This window comes from Camelina sativa, chromosome 11 (assembly GCF_030686135.1).
Source record: "Camelina sativa cultivar CO46 ecotype springtype chromosome 11, ASM3068613v1".
NCBI lineage: Eukaryota > Viridiplantae > Streptophyta > Magnoliopsida > Brassicales > Brassicaceae > Camelina > Camelina sativa.
Genome location: NC_141890.1, coordinates 38,499,497 through 38,519,110, shown reverse-complemented (window position 1 = coordinate 38,519,110; position 19,614 = coordinate 38,499,497). Strand labels below are relative to the sequence as shown.

Sequence of the window (19,614 nt, the reverse complement as noted above, 5' to 3'; positions counted from 1 at the left end):
AAATATCACAATTTTTTATGTTCATAGTATTTATTTTAAACTAAAGCTTTTGATAATAATTTTAAAACATTAAATGAATAATAATTTTTTTTTTGCAATAAAATTTGTAGATATGATATTTACGAGTTTTTCCTTTTATTATCTGGAATGGTAAGTGAAGAATAGTTTGATTGATTTTGTTTACCATTTTAATTTTTTTTTCTTAAAATATCTTTGTTAATATTTATTTAAGTCGATAACTATGACAACTAATATATATAAAAAAGTGACCAAATTTAATAATTTAGTGAAGATTTTTTTTCTTAATACGGAACCAAATAACAATCATATTATTTTTTGGTAAACTGCCACAATTAAAAATGGTAACGTATCTCCATTTTATTTTTCTTTTCCAACATTCGAAGGGTTCGTAAGAGATATCTTAATTTGCTTTGTATATTTTAATTAATGCATCGTGGTCCCGTGACACCACATTTGCCTATATAAGTAAAGTCTACACGCAATATCAAGAACAAACCATAGCCATTGAATTTTGATCTATCAGAGTTTCTTAAAGATAATCTTTTTTGGTGTGAAGAACAAAGAAAAAATGTGTCCGGTGGAGAACAAATGGGTCAAGGTAAAAATCGAATCTTTCAATCTTCAAAATATAATTAAGGGCTTCGATTCTTGAAAAAATCTGATCTTGATTATGTTGATCAGGTGAGTCAAAAGGGAGCTGGTCCTGGACCGAGAAGCTCACACGCCATGACCGTCGTTGGGAACAAAGTTTACTGTTTCGGCGGTGAGCTGAAGCCGACGATCCATATCGACAACGATCTTTACGTTTTCGATATCCAGAGTCAAGAATGGTCTATAGCTCCTGCGACAGGGGAAGCCCCTTTCCCCTGTTTTGGAGTCTCCACGGTCACGATCGGTACAACGATCTACGTCTACGGTGGCCGTGATGATCAGCGGAAGTACAACGGTTTGTATTCTTATGACACTGTGACTAATGAGTGGAAAATGTTATCTCCTGTTGAAGAAGGGCTCCCTGGTCGTAGCTACCATTCAATGGCTTGTGATGATCGTAAAGTTTATGTCTTTGGTGGTGTTACTGCTAAGGGACGTGTGAACACGCTTCACGCTTACGATGTTGTTGATCAGAAGTGGGTTGAGTATCCTGATGCTGGGGAAGCTTGTAAAGGAAGAGGAGCACCGGGGCTTGTGGTTGTGGAAGGGAAAATTTGGGTTTTGTTTGGGTTTGATGGTAATGAATTGGGTGATATTCATTGTTTTGATCTGGCTAGTGAGAAATGGACTGCTGTGGAGACCACCGGGGATGTACCGTCGGCGAGAAGCGTGTTTCCGGCGGTTTCTTACGGGAAATACATTGTTATATATGGTGGGGAGGAAGAGCCGCATGAGCTTATGCATATGGGAGCTGGGAAGATGAGTGGAGAGCTTTACAAGCTTGATACAGAGACGTTAGTGTGGGAGAGGATTGTCTGTGGGAAAGAGGAGGAGAAGCCGAGCCAACGCGGGTGGTGTGCGTTTACTGCAGCGGTTAAGGATGGTGAGGAAGGTCTGTTAGTTCATGGTGGGAATTGTCCGACCAATGAGCGGCTTGATGATTTGGTGTTTTGGGGTTTCTCTCATCTTAGTGTCAATTAATGAGTTACCTTTGTGTCTTTTCGTTTGTAAACTACTTTGTGTCTGTGTGTGTTGTTGTTTTAAGGAGTTTATGTGTTGATGATATGTAACTTCTAAGTAAGTGTCTAAGATGAAGGAGCTATGTGTGTTGAAAAATTTGCTACCTGTTCCAAATATTTTATCAAGTTTGGTGATTTAAGAAAAAGCTTGTCGAGTCTCTTTCTCAAAAACTGTAACACCACCATGGTGAGACATTTGCAACATTCCTATCACTATGCTTCAATTGCGTGTAACAATTGATCATCGTTTTGATACATTAGGACTTGGGATAGTATCTATACTAGTATTTTTGCAGCAAAAATACTTTTTGGAAAGTTTTTACATTTAATGCATTGACTTTAATATTAGTTACCAAAAATTTCAAAATTAATTATAAGTAAGATTTTAAAAAATAAGGAAATCTTTCTACCTCATTCAAAAATAAATATATGATTCCCTTTTATTTTTATTTGAATTTATATTTAAATTATCTTAAATTATTCTATAATGCATTTAATTAATAAAAATATTGTGATTTTTACTGCATATGATGTAATACAAATTTTAAAAAATGTACATATATTACTCAATAGATGAATAAAAAAAATACGGGTAAAATATCCCACATCGCCTAAAAAAATTGGGCAATAGTTCAGAGTCATACTATAAAAGAAACCAAAATGATTCATAATACAATTGAGTAGAAAACTTGATTTATCATGCATTCAAACTTTAAAAACTTTTATTTGGTTTATTTCGGTTTTTTATTTTAAAGATTTTTAAAAAGTTAAATATTATAAATTTTTAAAATTTTTAAAAAGTTAAATATCATAAATATTTTATATTTTATAAAAAGTATAAATATTATAAATATTTTTTTAAAAAGTTAAACTTTATAAAGGGTGCAAATGGTTGCACGATTGAAGAGATTGAACAGGTTGAATAAAATTATTCAATCAATTTTCACCATTTGCATTGAAAAGGTTGAAAATGTTAGAAAGAACTATTCAGTCCGTTCAACTTAAAAAGTTGAATAAATAAAATAATCTTACAGCAAAAATGTTCAACTTACTAGATTTTAAACCGCGGTATACCGCGGGCCAATTATATAATGATTTTCTCTAAAAATGGCTTAATTTTTTAAAATTAAGAAATGTAAGATTGTATAATGTATAATCTTGAAATTAGTAAAATTTGTTAATTTGTGACATACAGTTTCTTGTTCTTGGCGTTTATGTATAATGACTGTATAATTTAAATTTTTAATTTTGATTGGAGTAGATTATCTACAATTCTCTAGACATTTGTATGCATCAGCAAAACAATGTTTCCTTGTAATGTTAGTGTATAAGTTATAAAATCTATGTTTTTTTTATAAAAAAAACAAAAATCACATTGGATCTGTAGAGGCTCATTAAGAAAAACACAAATTGACCATCAAATATTAATGAGTCTAAAATTGTGTGGCCCAGGACATAACAAAAATAATATTCTGACCCATGTTCTCTCACTCTCTCTCTCTCTCTCTCGTCGTCTTTGTCTGTATGGTTATTTCTCTGCTTTTTCAGAACACCACCACCTCATTTTTTGTCTATCCAGATGTCGTTATAAATTTCGTTTTATTCCCGATCAAAACGATTAAAGTCCATACAGTGTCCGATGAGATTTCCTTGGTCATAATCTCCGGAATTATTAAGTGACGAAGGTATTTCTTGATCAATAATTGATTTGCGACTCTTTGGGTTTGTTTTATGAGTCTTTCGGTCTGCTATTATGGAATTTGATGCAATCAATTTTCTGTTTTCCAAAATCGGGTTTTGGGAATTTTGCTTAGGTAGGATTGAATATTGTTTAACTTAGGAAATTTTAGAATTCTTCTTCTTCTTATTACTCCAACTGCGTTCTGTGTTTTATTCAAAAACTTCTATAAATCTGGCGGATCTTTGTCTAGTTTGCAGGTTTTATATGTCGATCCTCAGTAACAGATTTCCTGAAATTGGTTTCCTTAATCGTCTATAGTGTAAGATAAGTGAATTTTCCTTTTTATTTCTTTTTTAGATGCATTAAGGTCAGTTTGGTTTCCAAACAAAAGAACATACTTTCTTAATAAGAAGTTTAGAAGGATTCTCTATAGTAGCAGCCTTATAATGTTCCTAATGAGTATATTAACAGGCACTTGCATATGTCTATGTTCAGGTTTGCGACCTGAATATCAATGAAGAAGTATGTAGAAGTTTTGCCAGATAAGATAAGAATCTATTCCAGCCTTTCTTATAAATTGAATCTGGCCATTCTGCTTAATATATGATAAAACTTACTTTTAAAACTATTTGTTGTGTATGTTAAATTCAAAGACAACATTGGTAATGTTCTTGCATCAGATACGGGACTTGTTTCTACACACAAATTCACACCAGATTAAGAGGTATGTTTATAGATAGATATTACTGATATATATTCTCTGCATCAGTTGGTGTGAGATGTTCTTTTGTTTAACATGCTTAGTTTATGAATTTGGCGTCTTCAAATTAAAAAGTCAGAATGAAGTAGTTTCAACTTAATACTAAGTTTTCAATTTCTTGCATAAAAATAGAAAGAAAACCAAAAAGTTTTTGTGGCAAGAGTTACGATGCTAACTAACAATAAATTATTCAACCCAGTATCTTCAGCTAACCTCCTTCCAAATTAGCCATCTACAAAAAATATAAATATTTATTTCACCATCAATAAACTTCTAATGGTACAATACTGTAAAGTTCTGAAATGAAAGAGGTTACATACCTTCCAACTCTTTCAAATTTGGGCAACTAATGTCTTTATTCTGAAACACCTCTTTGAAAACCACATTAGTGGTCTGTCTTTCTATCTTGCCTTTTTTGTTGACAATCAAAATCTTCAATCCCTTCTTAGAAGTAACTCTAGATAAAGCAACATATAGCTGACCATGGGAGAACACATGTTTTGGCAAATAATGTCCCACCTTCTCTAGCGATTGGTCTTGACTTTTATTTACAGTCATGGCGAATGCAACAGAAAGTGGAAACTGTCTGCGACGCATTTTGAAAGGCAACTTGGTATCTGATGGAGTCAAATCAATTTTAGGAATCAAAACAATATCACCTGCTCTATCACACTGTGATTACTACTCTCGCTTCCAGAACATGATTAGCCATTTGTGTTATTTGAAGTCTTGTTCCATTACATAGCCCACCCTTAGGATCGATGTTACGAAGCAGCATAATCGGAGCTCCAATTTTCGAACGCAAATTATGATGAGGCAACCCAGATATCTTGATGCTATTTAAGAAATCAGGTGTAATCACAGGATTGGAAAGTGAATCTGAATCAGTAGGATCAATGCTATCAGCACTCAAATAAAGTCTCTCCTCAGCTGTCATTAATTAGAACACGAGTTAAAAGACAATCAATATTTAACAACACTAGATGATATAATAACATATACGAACACTAGCATCTCTAGCATATATTGATTGATTGTGTTCACATCATCGTTTGTTGGTGCTAAAATGGCTCTTCTCTGAAAGAAGTTGGGATCTTCTTCATCTTTCCAAGATGCTGGATTGCCATAAATCTCCATGCTAATTGCATGTATTTGATTATCTGCTTCTGTAATAAGAAATTCATTGGGAATATCAATCATAGCCTCACCATCATTAGGTTCAGAAATCCTACCATCTCCAACAGCTAATAGCCAATCTGAAAACTCTTTGATGTCCTTAGCTTCAGTAACACTCAAATCATTGGAGAGCAGACGCATGTTCTTAGTTAACTTTAGGACTTTACAATGATCCCAAAGATAAGAAGCATTAAGCGATGACATAACAATTTCGGCCCTTCCCGCACCATTGATTACCGGAAACCATCTATAATATATAATATAAAGTAGTGAGGGTAGAGAAAGTTATGAAAAGAATAGACCATATGAAAATGATACTCACAGTCTCGTCAGCCAAAATGAGTTCAAGTGTTTCTCCTGTAGCAGCTGTATATTGGTGCCAATTATGAAGGACTTTGACCTACATTCTCCATGCGGTCTTGTATGGACGAATGTCTCGGAGGAAAGCCTGCCATTGTTTTAGGTATGAATTTATTTAGCTTTGTTTGTTTTGATTCTATCATTGGTGAGACTGTGTTTATATAGTCTGCAATTGGGGATTGTTATGATTGCGTATAAAGAAGAAAGAATATACAGGATTCTCTATTGTTGGGAAGTTTAGTTTTTTCTGCTGATAGGATCTAGCAGATCACGTTCAGTAATTTGCGGATGTTTAGGAGTATTAGGGGATGTTATGGTTGCGATATCTTTGAAGATTGATATCAAAATAATATAAATTGTTATGATTGATTGTTGAATTTGCAGAAAACACGGCGAAGGAAGTGAAGAAGTAATATAGTTTCCATATTTTCGGCCAACGAAGCTGGGTTTTGTTTTTTAATTTTTTTATTTATATTAATTACAATGGTATTGTCTGTAAATAAGTCTGAATTCAAAGCTTTCTTCAGAAAAATGCTGTGAAAATAATAATATAGATTCAACGACTATTTTGGAGATGAATGAGTTGAATATTATTCAACGGAGTTTTGTTCAACCAATTTTTTCAATTTTAAGCAACTATTTACAGCAAAAATGTTAAAAATATTTATAATATTTAAACGTTTATGAAGTTTCAAATATTATAAATATTTAAACTTTGTAAGAAGTTTAAATATTTTAAATATTTCAACTTTTAAAATAAGTTAAAAGATCTTTAAAATATTAATAATATATTTAAACTTTTACGAAACTTCAAATATGAGAAATACTCAACCATTTTAAGAATTCGAAGTATTATAAATATTTAAATTTTACAAGAAGCGTCAATCTTATAAAATGTAAATGGTTATAACCTATAACATATCAACTCAATCTAATATTTATAATACTAAAAAATAAATATTAAAAATTAAGATTATATAGTGCGAGTTAAAATATCTCGGGACAGAGTTATATAGCATGACGGGTTTTGTCGATATTTATATAAATTTAAAATATCATTAATTTGGTGTTAAAGGGTAAAACATCATTTCATTATTTTGTTAACACTATCAGTATCCGAGAATAGACATATCTAATTAAATTGATTAATAAATATTATGTAAAAAATAAATTATATTGCAGTATTGTATATGGTTTAAACTTTAAACCATAAAATTAATAATTATTATATAACTATAACATATTTAATCAACAAATACAATTTATAATTTAAATGTTTTAGTTATAAATAATTTGTCCCGCGGTATACCGCGGGTCCTAATCTAGTGATTATGTGAAAGAGGATAGAACTTTTAGCTTTGGTTACATAATAAACAAATGTTTGATTTCTGTTTTGTACTCTTTCTGTCCCTAAAAGATTGATGTATAGAATCTTTTACACATTTTAAGAAAACAATGATTATTAAGTTTAAATATATTTTTTTCTTTGACTAAAGAGATATTATTTAATTTTACACCAACAACAATTCAAAATTTTAAATATTTTCAATAATTATTTCTTGAAGTTTACAAAACATCAATCTTTGTGAGACAAAAAATATTTCAAAACATCAATGAGAATATTATATAATACAGTTTACATAGTTTCGTTAGAACTAGCTAGATTAGTCAATGAAATGACGCTCCTTAGTTGGAATATTCTTGTGACGAAAGCAACGTGGAATGTGAAATCAAGTATGATAAGGATTAACGAGTAGTCAATGAAATGATGCTCCTTAGTAGGTGTTACTAAGAATATATTATTATATTTGAGTATATATATTAACAAAGATGGGTAGATCTTAATCCTCTAAGATAAAAAAAAACAAGAATTATGATACGAAACTTGAATTAACACAGAAAGAGAAATCAGAAAGACGCTATTAGTGACATTTTAATAGAAGTTCAAAGCCATAAGCTTCTATATATAGTGAGAATTTTGGAGAGAACACTGTTGTAACACATCTTTTGGACGTGGGATGATCAGCTAAAACTTTGAATGAACGTTGCAGACGAAGCAGACTAAACTATCAGCGGATAGATGGACTATAATCTAATGCAGATCAAATTTATTTCTACATAAAAAGGATCTTTACTTAGTTCGTTGGATTTTTTTTTATTTGTTTCCGTTCGCACTATTACAAACTATAATTTACGAGAGCAGGTGACTGGCCTGCTAGATTGCTGTCTAGGGGGGGAAGGAGGTCATAATCAAATCGGTCGCCACCGCCGTTCCCACCTTTGTCATGTTTTGTTTTCGACTTCCGAAAACGGTTACACGAAAACTTACTAGTGTGATCTCAAATTTTTGGTGGAGTTTTTCTGGGGAAACAAGAGGGTTACACTGGATAGCTTGGGACAATTTATGTGTTGATAAGTTGGATGGGGGTTAGGCTTTCGGTGTTTGGATGATTTTAACACCGCGCTGCTGGCTAAGCAACTCTGGCGACTGATCACAGTTCCAGATTCTTTATTTGCAAAGGTTTTCAAAGGTTGATATTACAGGCATTCCGATCCTTTGGATCCAATTAAATCCTACTCATCGTCTTATGGATGGCGGAGTATGGTGTCTGCTCGATCTCTGGTAAACAAAAGACTTATTAAACGGGTAGGATCTGGCGATTCCATTTTAGTATGGTCTTATCCCTGGATTCCTGCCCAATCTCCGAGACCAGCATTGCGTTCGGGATCGCCAGTCGATCCTACGCTTAGAGTTGAAACTTTTATTGACAGGAGCTCGCACTCCTAGAATCTGGCGTTGCTTTCGGCCTCTTTCGAGCTGGAGGATGTTAGCCCTATTTCTGCTTTACCTATTCGTAAACTTAACACACCGGATAGACTGGGTTGGCACTTGACACAATCTGGCTTGTACACCGTTAAATCTGGATATAAGGCCTTGCCTCAGAAACTGGAGGCTGTTTTATCTGTTTCTGGTCCCAATATTATTCCATTACAGGCATTCGTTTGGCAGCTTCGGTGTCCACCAAAAATTCGGCATTTTTTGTGGCAAGTTATTATGGGTTGTGTGGCTACTACAACTAATTTACAGCGTCGTGGTATGAGTTGTGATCTGGAGTGTGCACGTTGTGGCGTGACGGAGGAGACAATCAATCATGCCCTTTTCTTATGTCCCCCGGTTTGGCAGGTGTGGGCTTTATCCCCATTCCCGACATCCTCAGGCTGTTTCCCTTCGGATTCAATCTATGCAAACATGGATCATTTATTCTGGAGATCTCAACAGTCTCCTTCGGTGGATATTTTCCCGTGGATTCTTTGGTATATTTGGAAGGCTAGAAATGATAAAAATTTTAGTAATTTAGACTCAAATCCTTTAGCGATTTTACAAGTAGCGGAAGAGGAAGCCAAGCTTTGGTTTTCGGCACAGGAGGAATCTCTAGAACCCTCTTCTCAGGCCAGCTCTCGGCCGATCCCTGGTATTACGGGTACTTCTATCGTTGTGAGCAGTGGATATAGAACCAGTCACCACTGTTTTGTGGATGGATCTTGGAAAGGGACGGATCAGTTTATTGGTCGAGGATGGTTTTGCATTTCTCCTGAAGGGTAATCTAGTTAGCTAGCTGCAGGATCTTTTCTGAAGCATTTATGTTTTCTTGATTGCAGAACAAGGCGCAATTGGTGGTAATTGCTCATGATGTGGACTCAGTTGAGTTAGTTGCCTGGTTGCCCGCATTGTAAGTTCCTTACTGCATTTTTACGGGGGAATTCACGATTGGGAGCAATAACTATGATAACTTACTTTGAGGGATTTACTTAACTATATAAATATAAAAACATGTAGTTGATCTGGGAGCGGTAACAATAAAAAGAAATCTTTGATTGCTTCTTTTTGTGTCTTGTTACAGATTGTCCACCAGAAGCAGCATCTTGCTTGTGTTTGACCATAGTAAAGAATGAGGACAAGCTGGAGTTCAGAAAAATCCTGGAGGCCATAAAGTTTCTATATCTTGTAGTTAATTTTACTCTTTGAATTTGACTCAACCTTGTGTTTTTGGAGGATGTAGATTGCAGATCAGTGGAATGGCTTCCAAATCATTGTACGATCTCTCAAGTTCAGCCTCTATACCAATGTTGAAGCTGCGGTTAGAGTTACAGAGATGCCAAGACGAGGTGATGAATCCTAGATCATGACAGCTGTTTCAGTTGTAATGAAAATGCAATAGAACTGACATCATTCTCGTTGTCTAGATAACTAAAGGACTGCTTGAAACCTACGTACACAACCTGTGTCTGCCTACCTAGTATATGCAAACAAGTAGACTACTGCTCTACGAAAAGATAACTAGAGCATTTTGGAGGTAAATTAAGTGTTAACATTATCGTTATAGTCTCTTTTCTTACTGTAGTTTGAACTCTTGAAGGTAAGTTGTGCTGATGAATTGCTTTGTTCAACTATATAGTTTTGAAGCATGGGAAGTTATATTGCTATCAAATAATTCTATTCCTTTAGTTTTAGATACTACAAAACATAGCTTTATCGACTTATATCCTGAATGAGATTTTGATGGATGATTATTTGCAAACTTTGTTGACTTCGAAAATTTTGATGGATGATGAGTTTGCAGATGGATAAAATCACTACTTGCATGCAAGGGAGCAATCTATGTCCTATTAGATAAGTTTCTATCTTTTATTTTATTTACTCTCTGAAGTTTTGTTCATCCTTGTTTTTTTAGAGCAAAGCCTACGTGCTATACAAAATTATGATTTGAAGGTCTTGCGTTAGATTAGTATAATTTCAAAAAATTTGGTTTGAAATTTTTTACAGACTATACTCAAGTTTTCGAATCAAGTAATTATATAACCAGAAGCAAGCTATTAAAAGGTAGGGTAACTTGTACAAGAGTCTGGAAATTTTGTTAGGTTGAGATCTCTCATTTCTAAGAGCATGGGATCCATCCCTTGAGGGAAAGTAATTCCCTGAATATCGACAAAAGGTATATCTTGCATTTTGTATTTCCTTTGACGAAAACAAAAGTAGACATCGACAACGCCTATTTGCTCTTTCGGATTTTTCTCTTATCGGAATTTACAACACCTTGAGGGCCGGGCTGGCGCAGATCTTGGCAATAGTTTCCAAAGCATTGTAACAGCTTCTATGACAACACCTCTGGTTGGAGTTGACTCGAGCAGAGGTGATAATGTCCACAACAATCATTTATACATGTATCTTTTGACCTCAAGAACTGTTTTTATAGTAATAGTAATAACAGGTAAAAAAACGCTGACAGTATTCTCAGTTTTTAGGATGCTGTAGGATCCCTTGAAGCAGAAACAACCTATATTTGCCTACATAATATATGTATGCAAACAAGAGAAGTGCTGCTTTTCGGTAAGTAATGTAAAATTCAACTATTGTAGTCTCTTTTCTTTCTGTTATATTTGAACTCATGAAGCTAAGTTGTGCAGATGAATTGTGAGTACAGGTTGCGAAGATGAATGGAGAAGAGTAGAAGAAATTGTCTGCAAAACAAAAGGCTCCCTAACCAAAGGTCTTGTCCCATATCAATTGTGTGAAGCAATGAAAAGTTCAAAAACAAAATTTCTAACTTGTTTGCATATTATATGAATGGATATTAAAGGTTGAAGGTAGAAGAAGCCATGAACGAGGAGAAAAGTTCAAAAACATATCAATTGTGTGAAGCAATGAAAAGTTCAAAATCAAAATTTCTAATTTGTTTGCATATTATATGAATGGATATTAAAGGTTGAAGGTAGAAGAAGCCATGAACGAGGAGAAAAGGATAAAGAACCTCTCCAAACTCTTAAAAAAAAATGGAATATGCAAACAAGTTAGAAATTTTGTTTTTGGCTATGGACAATGTCACTAAGGTTAGTCTAACTTACCTTACATATGCCTCAAGATAGAATAACACATGTTTTGATTATTATTTTTTATTGTAAATATATATGATCATGTTTTGGTACAATTACAGCTAGCTCCCGTGGATGTGTTTGTTAATATGGTGGACTAAATGAAAGGGCCTCTTCTTGTAACAGCAAACTTGGTTCTCTTAATCCAGTAAATAAATATGCGTGATGTGGTTCAGAAGACCATTCAGCTATGCTAACTTTTGAATCCCTTTCTGAAACAGCTGAGTTTGCAAAGGAAATGGGTTTCCTTTCAAGAAATTCAACATTGAACCAAGACTTCTTAGATAATACTTGAAGGACGAGATCCAGCCTTACTATTCTCAAAGAGAGACGGGCATTTAAGGTCACTTGGACTACTAGAATTGCTTAAATAGCCTTTTCTTGTGTTATCTTATGGTTATATCTGAGAAACTTAAGAGTTAATATCATATATCCTTTTGTCTTACGTTGGCAGAGTCAAGTGTTACTCCCTGGCCTGGTAGACACTATCCTGGGATGATTCAGGTACACACACTAAAACACCCTCCTTTTTATTTCTCATATATGGGCTAACGGTGGCAACGTAGCTTCAATTTCATTTCGGGTTTAGCTGTAGATGAAATTTAAAGCTATTATCAACTTATGAACACACAGATAAATTAAATTGCTTATAAATCGGTGGTTGTAAATCCTCATCATCGTCTAGTGAAACTACAAACGCAAAATTATAAACAAACATAGAAAACGAAACGATACAAGACCATGCATGGACAAGAATGCCTGAGACAAACACTACTGCAAAAAACATTTAGACACCACTCCCTTTGAGAGACCATTCAGCAACAACAATGCTTAAGAAGATTCAGTCCCTTAACTAAACTGAACTGCGTCTATTTCCTCAGCAACAACGTCCTCCAACCCCAAACGTTGAACTAGCTACCTGTGACGGTTTCCCCAGTACCATGTCCGATACCACTTCCGCTGTTCCTAGAGCCTAAACTAGTTCAAGAAAACCGGGAATCATGATCATGTACTTTAGAAAGGTTTAAGAACATTATTATGAATCTTAATTACCATGGAAAGTCCTCCTCCTTCATTACCTGCTACCAAGTACAGGTTTTGTAGTCCGGGCACGGATCCAATCACTGGCTTCCCATCAGGCAATATCATCAATTAAAAGACAAGTACGTTCAGGTTTTGTGATCATTCGAAACACCGGTTTCAAGTACCTTTGAAGCAATAGAAGCAAGAGACTTACTGTAAGGACGCAACCCGACTCTCACTTTCCTGTTACGGATGATATCTTCGAGGAAAATATCTCTTAACTTGGGGAAGAATTCTGCTGCACGCTCCCATATGCAGCGGATGACAAACTCATCAGCTTCAGTGTCAAACCCAACAATTTCATCAGCGAAATGTTGCAGTCTTTAAGCAGTTCAGGCATGAGAGATCCACTCCAGCAACCAGCAGCTACTATAAAGATAATAGCAACCCTATCAAACCTGTAACGGGTTCATGATAGAACTCGGCATATCTTCCTTGTGTTGCAAACTCTCTGTTTCCCTGAATAACTCAAAGAAGAAAACTAAGTTAACCACTAAGCAAAGAGGCAGAGGAGACTTTCAAATATCCAGGAAAATCTAGCAAACTTGTCGATATAAGCAACCGCACGATGAGCATCCAAGTGCGAGTCATCGGGAAAAACCGAAGGCTCTTTAAGAAACAAATCAGTACTAGACAAATATTCAGTTCTCATGAACCTTTCGTTTCAGAGAAACACTTTCCTCCAATGAGTAAACTTCCTGCAAATAACAACAATACGCAGAACTATAATATCATCTAAAAGAAATTCGCCATTTCGAGGAACAAAGATGGAAAATAACATTGGTTTGTAGAACCCAATTAATTAACTAAAGTGAGGAACTTTATAGGAGGAATATACACAGGATCATCAAATAAACAAAGTCGCTGAAAGAGCTCCAAATTCACCAAACTCTAAACAAAACTGAAGTGGATAGATCCGACCCGGTAAGGAATTGACGGGCTATAGTCCGAGTCTTTTATGATGTTTTTTGGCTCATTGATGATTGCTATGTATAAGTTCTATCTACTTATAGAGTCAATGATGATTCTGTGGATGTTTCTTGTTTTATTTGACAAAATAACTAAAGGGACACTACAGCTGTATGCTTTGAGGTCTTTAGATCTTCTCCACACGTTTCATTGATGTGAAAAAACTGGCTATGTTCTAAGTGCTATCTAGTTTACATTCAATGGATGCATTGCTATGTTCTAAGGGCTCATCAATGGTTGCTATGTGTTATGTTCTATCTAGTTATAGAGTCAATGATTCTGTGGATGTGTTCTTGTCTTATGAATTCAGGATCACTTTAGCTGAATGCATATGTTCTCTTAAGGTTTCCAGATGTTTTGCCGCAGGTTTATCCAGTACTCTTGTTTTTAGCTCATTGATAAGTATGTATGTATTGCTCTGTTTCAAGTGCTATTTAGTTTACAGTATATTAGATATGTAACTTATTTCTGTTCTCAAACTTGTTGGTAGGTGCGTACCATCTTGTTTCTTCACAAATATGTCGTCATGTTTGAAAGTAATTGAAGGATAAAGTTTTATTTCCCTTTCAACTTATTTTGAGATTACAACCTCTTTTCTTATTTATAGATTACAAGGATTTTAACCTAGTGTCTCTTTGATTGCTGAGCTGTACTCTTTTAAGCAGTTTCGCTGTAGCTTCGTAGAGCATCAAATTGGTTACTGACTTTGACCTCCATACTGTTTGATGATAAGGTTGTACTCTCTGCAACTTCTCTGTTTTTGTCTCTTGCTGCAGGTGACCGTTGCAATGTTTTTGTATCACATGTGGGCTTGGACACTGAATGCTTTGAGTTGGGCTTGAGGCCTTTTTGCAAAGTGATGCCGTTTTGAGCTGTGTTGTTGACACTCCCACTCAAACTTGGAGTCGGTGGAACAATGACACCAATTTTGAATCTTAACCATTCAAATGGACCTTTGGCTAGAGATTTTGTAAAAATATCTAGGAATAGAGCTCCATAGTATCAGAGCCATGGAGCTCTATTCCTATCCTACTTTAAACATTTCAAATTGTGTCACCGTCAAACTTATAGAACGCAACTACATCCTGTGGAAATCCCAGTTCGAGTCTTTTCTCTCCGGGCAAGGACTTCTGGGCTTTGTCACAGGGACTGCTACTGCACCGGCGAGTACCATCACCATCCGTAACAACGAAGAACAAAACGTCATAGCTCCAAACCCAGATTATGAAGCATGGCGTCGCTCGGATCAAGTTGTTATGGCATGGCTTCTTGGTTCGTTGTCTGAAGATATCCTTAGTGTGGTGGTCGGATCCACAACCTCTCATGATGTGTGGACTAACCTTGCCGGTCATTACAACCGCACTTCGTCATCCCGAGTTCTGCAACTTCAGAGGCGTCTCCATGGCATTTCAAAAGAAGGGAAAACCATGGATGAATATCTACGAGATCTCAAAAATGTCTTCACGATTCATGGTCTCACTCGTGAATATGAGCCTCTGATAACCTCGCTTGAGTCTTCTTTGGATGTTGTTCCTGAACCACCTTATGAAGACATTCTGCATCGTCTACAAGGCTATGATGACAGGCTTCAAAGCTATGTCACACCTTCAGAAGTCTCACCGCATCTGGCTTTCTACACCACCAACAGAGGTCGTGGACAGTCTCGTGGCAGAGGAGGACGAAATCGAGGACGAGGAAGCTTCTCCACTCGAGGACGTGGATTTCATCAACAGTTCAGCTCTGGAAGCTCAGGTTCATCTGTTGCTGAAAAACCTACCTGTCAGATTTGCGGAAAGAAAGGTCATCAAGCTCTTGACTGTTGGCACAAATACGATGACAACTATGAACAACAAGGAGCTGTCGCTTCTGCTCTAGCTGCGTTACACATCACTGATGTTACTGATGAGACTGGTTGGCACCCGGATACTGGTGAGACGGCTCACATTACAAATTCCACTCAGCGCCTGCAACAAGCACAACCATACTATGGTTCAGACACAGTGATGGCCAGTGATGGTAATTTTCTGCCTATAACTCACATTGGTTCGTCTAAACTTCCCTCTACATCAGGTAATCTTCCTTTGAAGGATGTGTTAGTGTGCCCAGATATTGCCAAATCTTTATTATCTGTATCAAAGTTAACCAAAGATTATCCCTGTTCTTTCACTTTTGATGATGATGGTGTTGTTGTAAAGGACAAAGCAACTCAAAAAATCCTGACAATGGTATGAACAAGTGAAGGGCTCTATCTGATGGAGAATCACAAGTATCAGATGTACTACTCTACCAGACAAATCTCCACAAGTGATGAAGTTTGGCATAGACGCTTAGGACATCTGAATCCCACAGTTCTCCAGCTTCTATCTTCTAATAAGGCAATTCAAATAACGAAGAGTACCAACAAGGTGTGTGAATCATGTCGACTTGGGAAGAGTACTAAATTGCCATTTTCTCCTTCTGTTTTTAGTTCAACTAGACCCCTTGAGAGGATACATTGTGATCTCTGGGGTCCAGCTCCTGTTCCTTCAGTTCAAGGTTTTCGATTCTATGTAATCTCCATCGATCATTACTCAAGATTCTGTTGGTTTTATCCCTTAATGAGAAAGTCAGATTTTTATTCCATTTTCATCAAGTTTCAAAGCTTTGTTGAGAACCTACTTCAAGCAAAGATTGGGATTTTTCAGTGTGATGGAGGGGGAGAATTCATAAGTCACCAATTCTTACAACACTTGCAAACTTCTGGAATACAACAGTATATTTCATGTCCTCACACGCCTGAACAAAATGGTTTAGCCGAGAGAAAGCATAGACAAATTACAGAGAATGGTCTCACTCTTCTGTTTCAAAGCAAAGTTCCACAAAGATTTTGGGTCGAATCATTCTTCACTGCAAACTTTTTAAGTAATCTGCTGCCAACAACAGCTCTTCCAAGCCACAAAAGTCCTTATGAAGTTCTCTTTGCCAAGGCTCCAAACTACTCTGCCTTGAGAACCTTTGGTTGTGCCTGCTTTCCCACTCTAAGGGCTTATGCTCGCAACAAGTTTGATCCAAAATCTCTGAAATGTGTTTTTCTTGGCTATACTGAAAAATACAAGGGATATCGATGTTTTTATCCACCTACAGGTCGTGTGTACATAAGTCGGCATGTTATCTTTGACGAAGAGTCATTCCCCTGTTCTGACACATACGTTGATGATCAATCTACTCCTGCTACACCACTAATTGATGCTTGGTTGTGTGCATCCCCTGTAACACTAAACAAAGCGCAAGTCGCAGGTCCACCACAAGATCAGATAGGTGAATCAACCACACACCAGACTCAACATCAATACTTTGCAGCAGAAGGAACTGAACAAATTCAACAACAAGTCCCTACCTCTACACCGGCAACCTCGAATCAATGTCTTACTCATCTGCAACTCCTATGTTTTTGTCTCTTGCTGCAGGTGACCGTTGCAATGTTTTTGTATCACATGTGGGCTTGGACACTGAATGCTTTGAGTTGGGCTTGAGGCCTTTTTGCAAAGTGATGCCGTTTTGAGCTGTGTTGTTGACAATTTTTGCAAATGGACCTTTGGCTAGAGATTTGGTAGTCAATTTTTTTGTTCATATCTGCATGACTGAATGGGCAGAAGTACTAGACTAGCCAACAAAGCTGCGTACATGAGTATCAATATATGGTTCAAGGTGTTATGATGTACTGAAATCTCTATCTTCCTATATATATCAGCTAATGCACATTTTTTCTATATTATCTCGGTCAAAGTTGCGTATTGTTGATCGATCGTGTGTCTTGACTTGAGCGGTTGAGCCTTTGTTTATATATACACGTTTCTTTGTGAGTGATTTTTTCAGATGAGAAAGGGAAATTTGATGAGCTGGTGGAGGAGAAAGGTGTGAGAATACTTATTGAACCTAAGGCCTTAATGCATGGTGATTGGAACCAAGATAGATTTTGTAGATGATAAACTCAGGTTTGGACCTCTGTCACATTTACAAACGCAAAGTCTGTTTTTAATACTCTTCTCGATATAATTTAACCATGTTTATGTTAATTGCAGATCAGAATTTGTATTCATCAATCCTAATTCCCAAGGGCAATGCGGATGTGGCGAGTCGTTTATGACAACATCTACCTCCTGTGGTTAGCACTTAGCAGAGTCGTAGTAGTTAGCATACGGTGATACATTGCAATATGTTACTGAAGACCGAGAGTCCGACGGGCTTTTCAGTTCAAAGTTTAGGGTCGGTTTGGTCAGTCCGTTTGGCTAGAGTTACGGCATATCCTGTTTTTTTTTTTTTTTGCTTAATAATTATTAGTTATATGTTTTTACACATCTGGCTGGTCTGGACTAAAACCAAAACCAGAACTGTAATCAACTTCTTGAAAAAAAAAAGAAAAAGAAAGAGAGATTTAATCAATTATATAATATTTTCAAATATATATATATATATATATATATATATAACGTAACGATTTTTTAGAATTGAAAACAGACGTCCACAACCACAACTGATGAGTGATGACAGTAATTTCGGCATGCATGACCTCGTGAGGCTGAACCGAGCTCTCAATCTCGCCTTTGACACTAAGTACTTTTGAAAATGACAAGTATGTTTGAACAAATGAGTATATATACAACTAATCCTGAATATGTGTTATGTGTATGTATGTATACGTGAAGGTGAAATGGGGATTAGGACAAATATGGCAGTCTTTGTTTGTATATTGGAAGGTATGTTTGTGTTCACCCTTTTTCTTCTTTGTTTTCTTTATCATTGTACTTGAGCTTTTATCTCATTATCCCTCCTCTTAACCTTCTTTACTCCTCTAATCATTTACTAAATCCTTATTACGTAATTTTTAATTTAATTATTGTATTCATTTACAAATAATGTACATGAGCTGTATCGATACTATACGTATCAAAGATTTGATGGAAGGCTGGCCCAAATGTGTCATTCTTCTTTAATTTCTTCGCTGTTTTTACTTGTTTTAGCGTTTAGGGCTGACCAAATCTTTCGCCTTGTGCTCTGTGCATGCGTCTTTGGTAAATTCTTATTATATTGAGATAAAGAATATGTTATATGTATTTTTATCAGAAAGTCTAGCTGGTTGATTTGGAACTAAGTTAGACATTGGATACCAGTTCCTTAAATTGACATTGTATCCCTTTTACTGTTTTTTTTTTCTTTTCCTTTATTTTAGAAATTGCTTAGGTTACATCCTAGGTTATTTTACAAATTTGTTATAGTAGACGCAAAACTGATCACTTAAAAGGAATCTTGTTTAACCATATTTATACAATAAACTAATCTTTTATGTAAAGTGGTATTTTAGATTCTTCAAAATAGAATAGTTATATAGAAGCTTCTCAGCAAGAAAATAAATAGTCAAAAACTAATATTCACTTATATATTTTAAAATAATGTCATCCTTCCGAAATAATATATATATATATATATATATATTTATATATTAGTATAACAAACGACTTAGCATCTTTTAAATCGATAAATAAGTTTTCTAAGTTATACTAACAAACATTTCTTCTATATTTTATATATATATCTTGTTTCTTAAGTGATAGATGTTCATGATCTTGAATGCTCATATTTCTTATTCTATCAAAGATTTTCTTAGGTCCTGTTTTAAAATTCGCTATGTGCAAATCGGGCGGTTGGGATGGGCCTAGCGTCTAACGAGAAAGTCAGAGATTAAATGGGAATTAATCAAAAACTAATTTTAAATTTATTTTATTAAGTTAATAATAAAATAAAATAAATAGTATTAAATATATGTATAATTCTATATATGATAAACACATAAAAACATAATTTAAAATAAAATTTTATGATTTTTATTAAAAATTTGTACATTAGTTATTGTAAAACATCACAAACTCTTAATTTAAATGTCTAAATAACAAAAAAATATTTGATTTATATTTGGTTCCAAAAAT

At 35.2% G+C, this 19,614-nt stretch overlaps 1 protein-coding gene and 2 long non-coding RNA genes across 8 annotated transcripts; 2 read left to right on the top strand and 1 right to left on the bottom strand.

Annotated features, from left to right (window-relative positions):
- The first annotated feature begins 346 nt into the window (after positions 1-346).
- LOC104725304 (thiohydroximate-O-sulfate sulfur/sulfate-lyase (nitrile-forming) NSP5) lies at positions 347-1,837 on the top strand. The gene is made up of 2 exons (XM_010443936.3): positions 347-619; positions 703-1,837. Exons 1-2 carry the CDS (start codon positions 590-592, stop codon positions 1,651-1,653), a joined length of 981 nt encoding a protein of 326 aa, XP_010442238.2. The 5' UTR covers positions 347-589; the 3' UTR covers positions 1,654-1,837.
- Positions 1,838-3,103: 1,266 nt separating this feature from the next.
- On the top strand, positions 3,104-6,247 carry LOC104725303 (uncharacterized). 6 transcript variants are annotated; one of them, XR_002033831.2, is made up of 5 exons: positions 3,147-3,376; positions 3,630-3,691; positions 3,868-4,096; positions 5,675-5,771; positions 6,053-6,247. It is a non-coding gene; the product is annotated as an uncharacterized LOC104725303 (long non-coding RNA). The 6 variants fall into 6 exon arrangements; XR_015573006.1 differs by having other exon boundaries at positions 5,672-5,771; XR_757869.3 differs by having other exon boundaries at positions 3,623-3,691.
- A 5,995-nt stretch (positions 6,248-12,242) lies between these two features.
- LOC104728685 (uncharacterized) lies at positions 12,243-12,734 on the bottom strand. Its single transcript, XR_015570472.1, has 2 exons — positions 12,653-12,734; positions 12,243-12,572 (listed from the first exon to the last, which is right to left on the bottom strand). It is a non-coding gene; the product is annotated as an uncharacterized LOC104728685 (long non-coding RNA).
- Between the last annotated feature and the right edge of the window lie 6,880 nt (positions 12,735-19,614).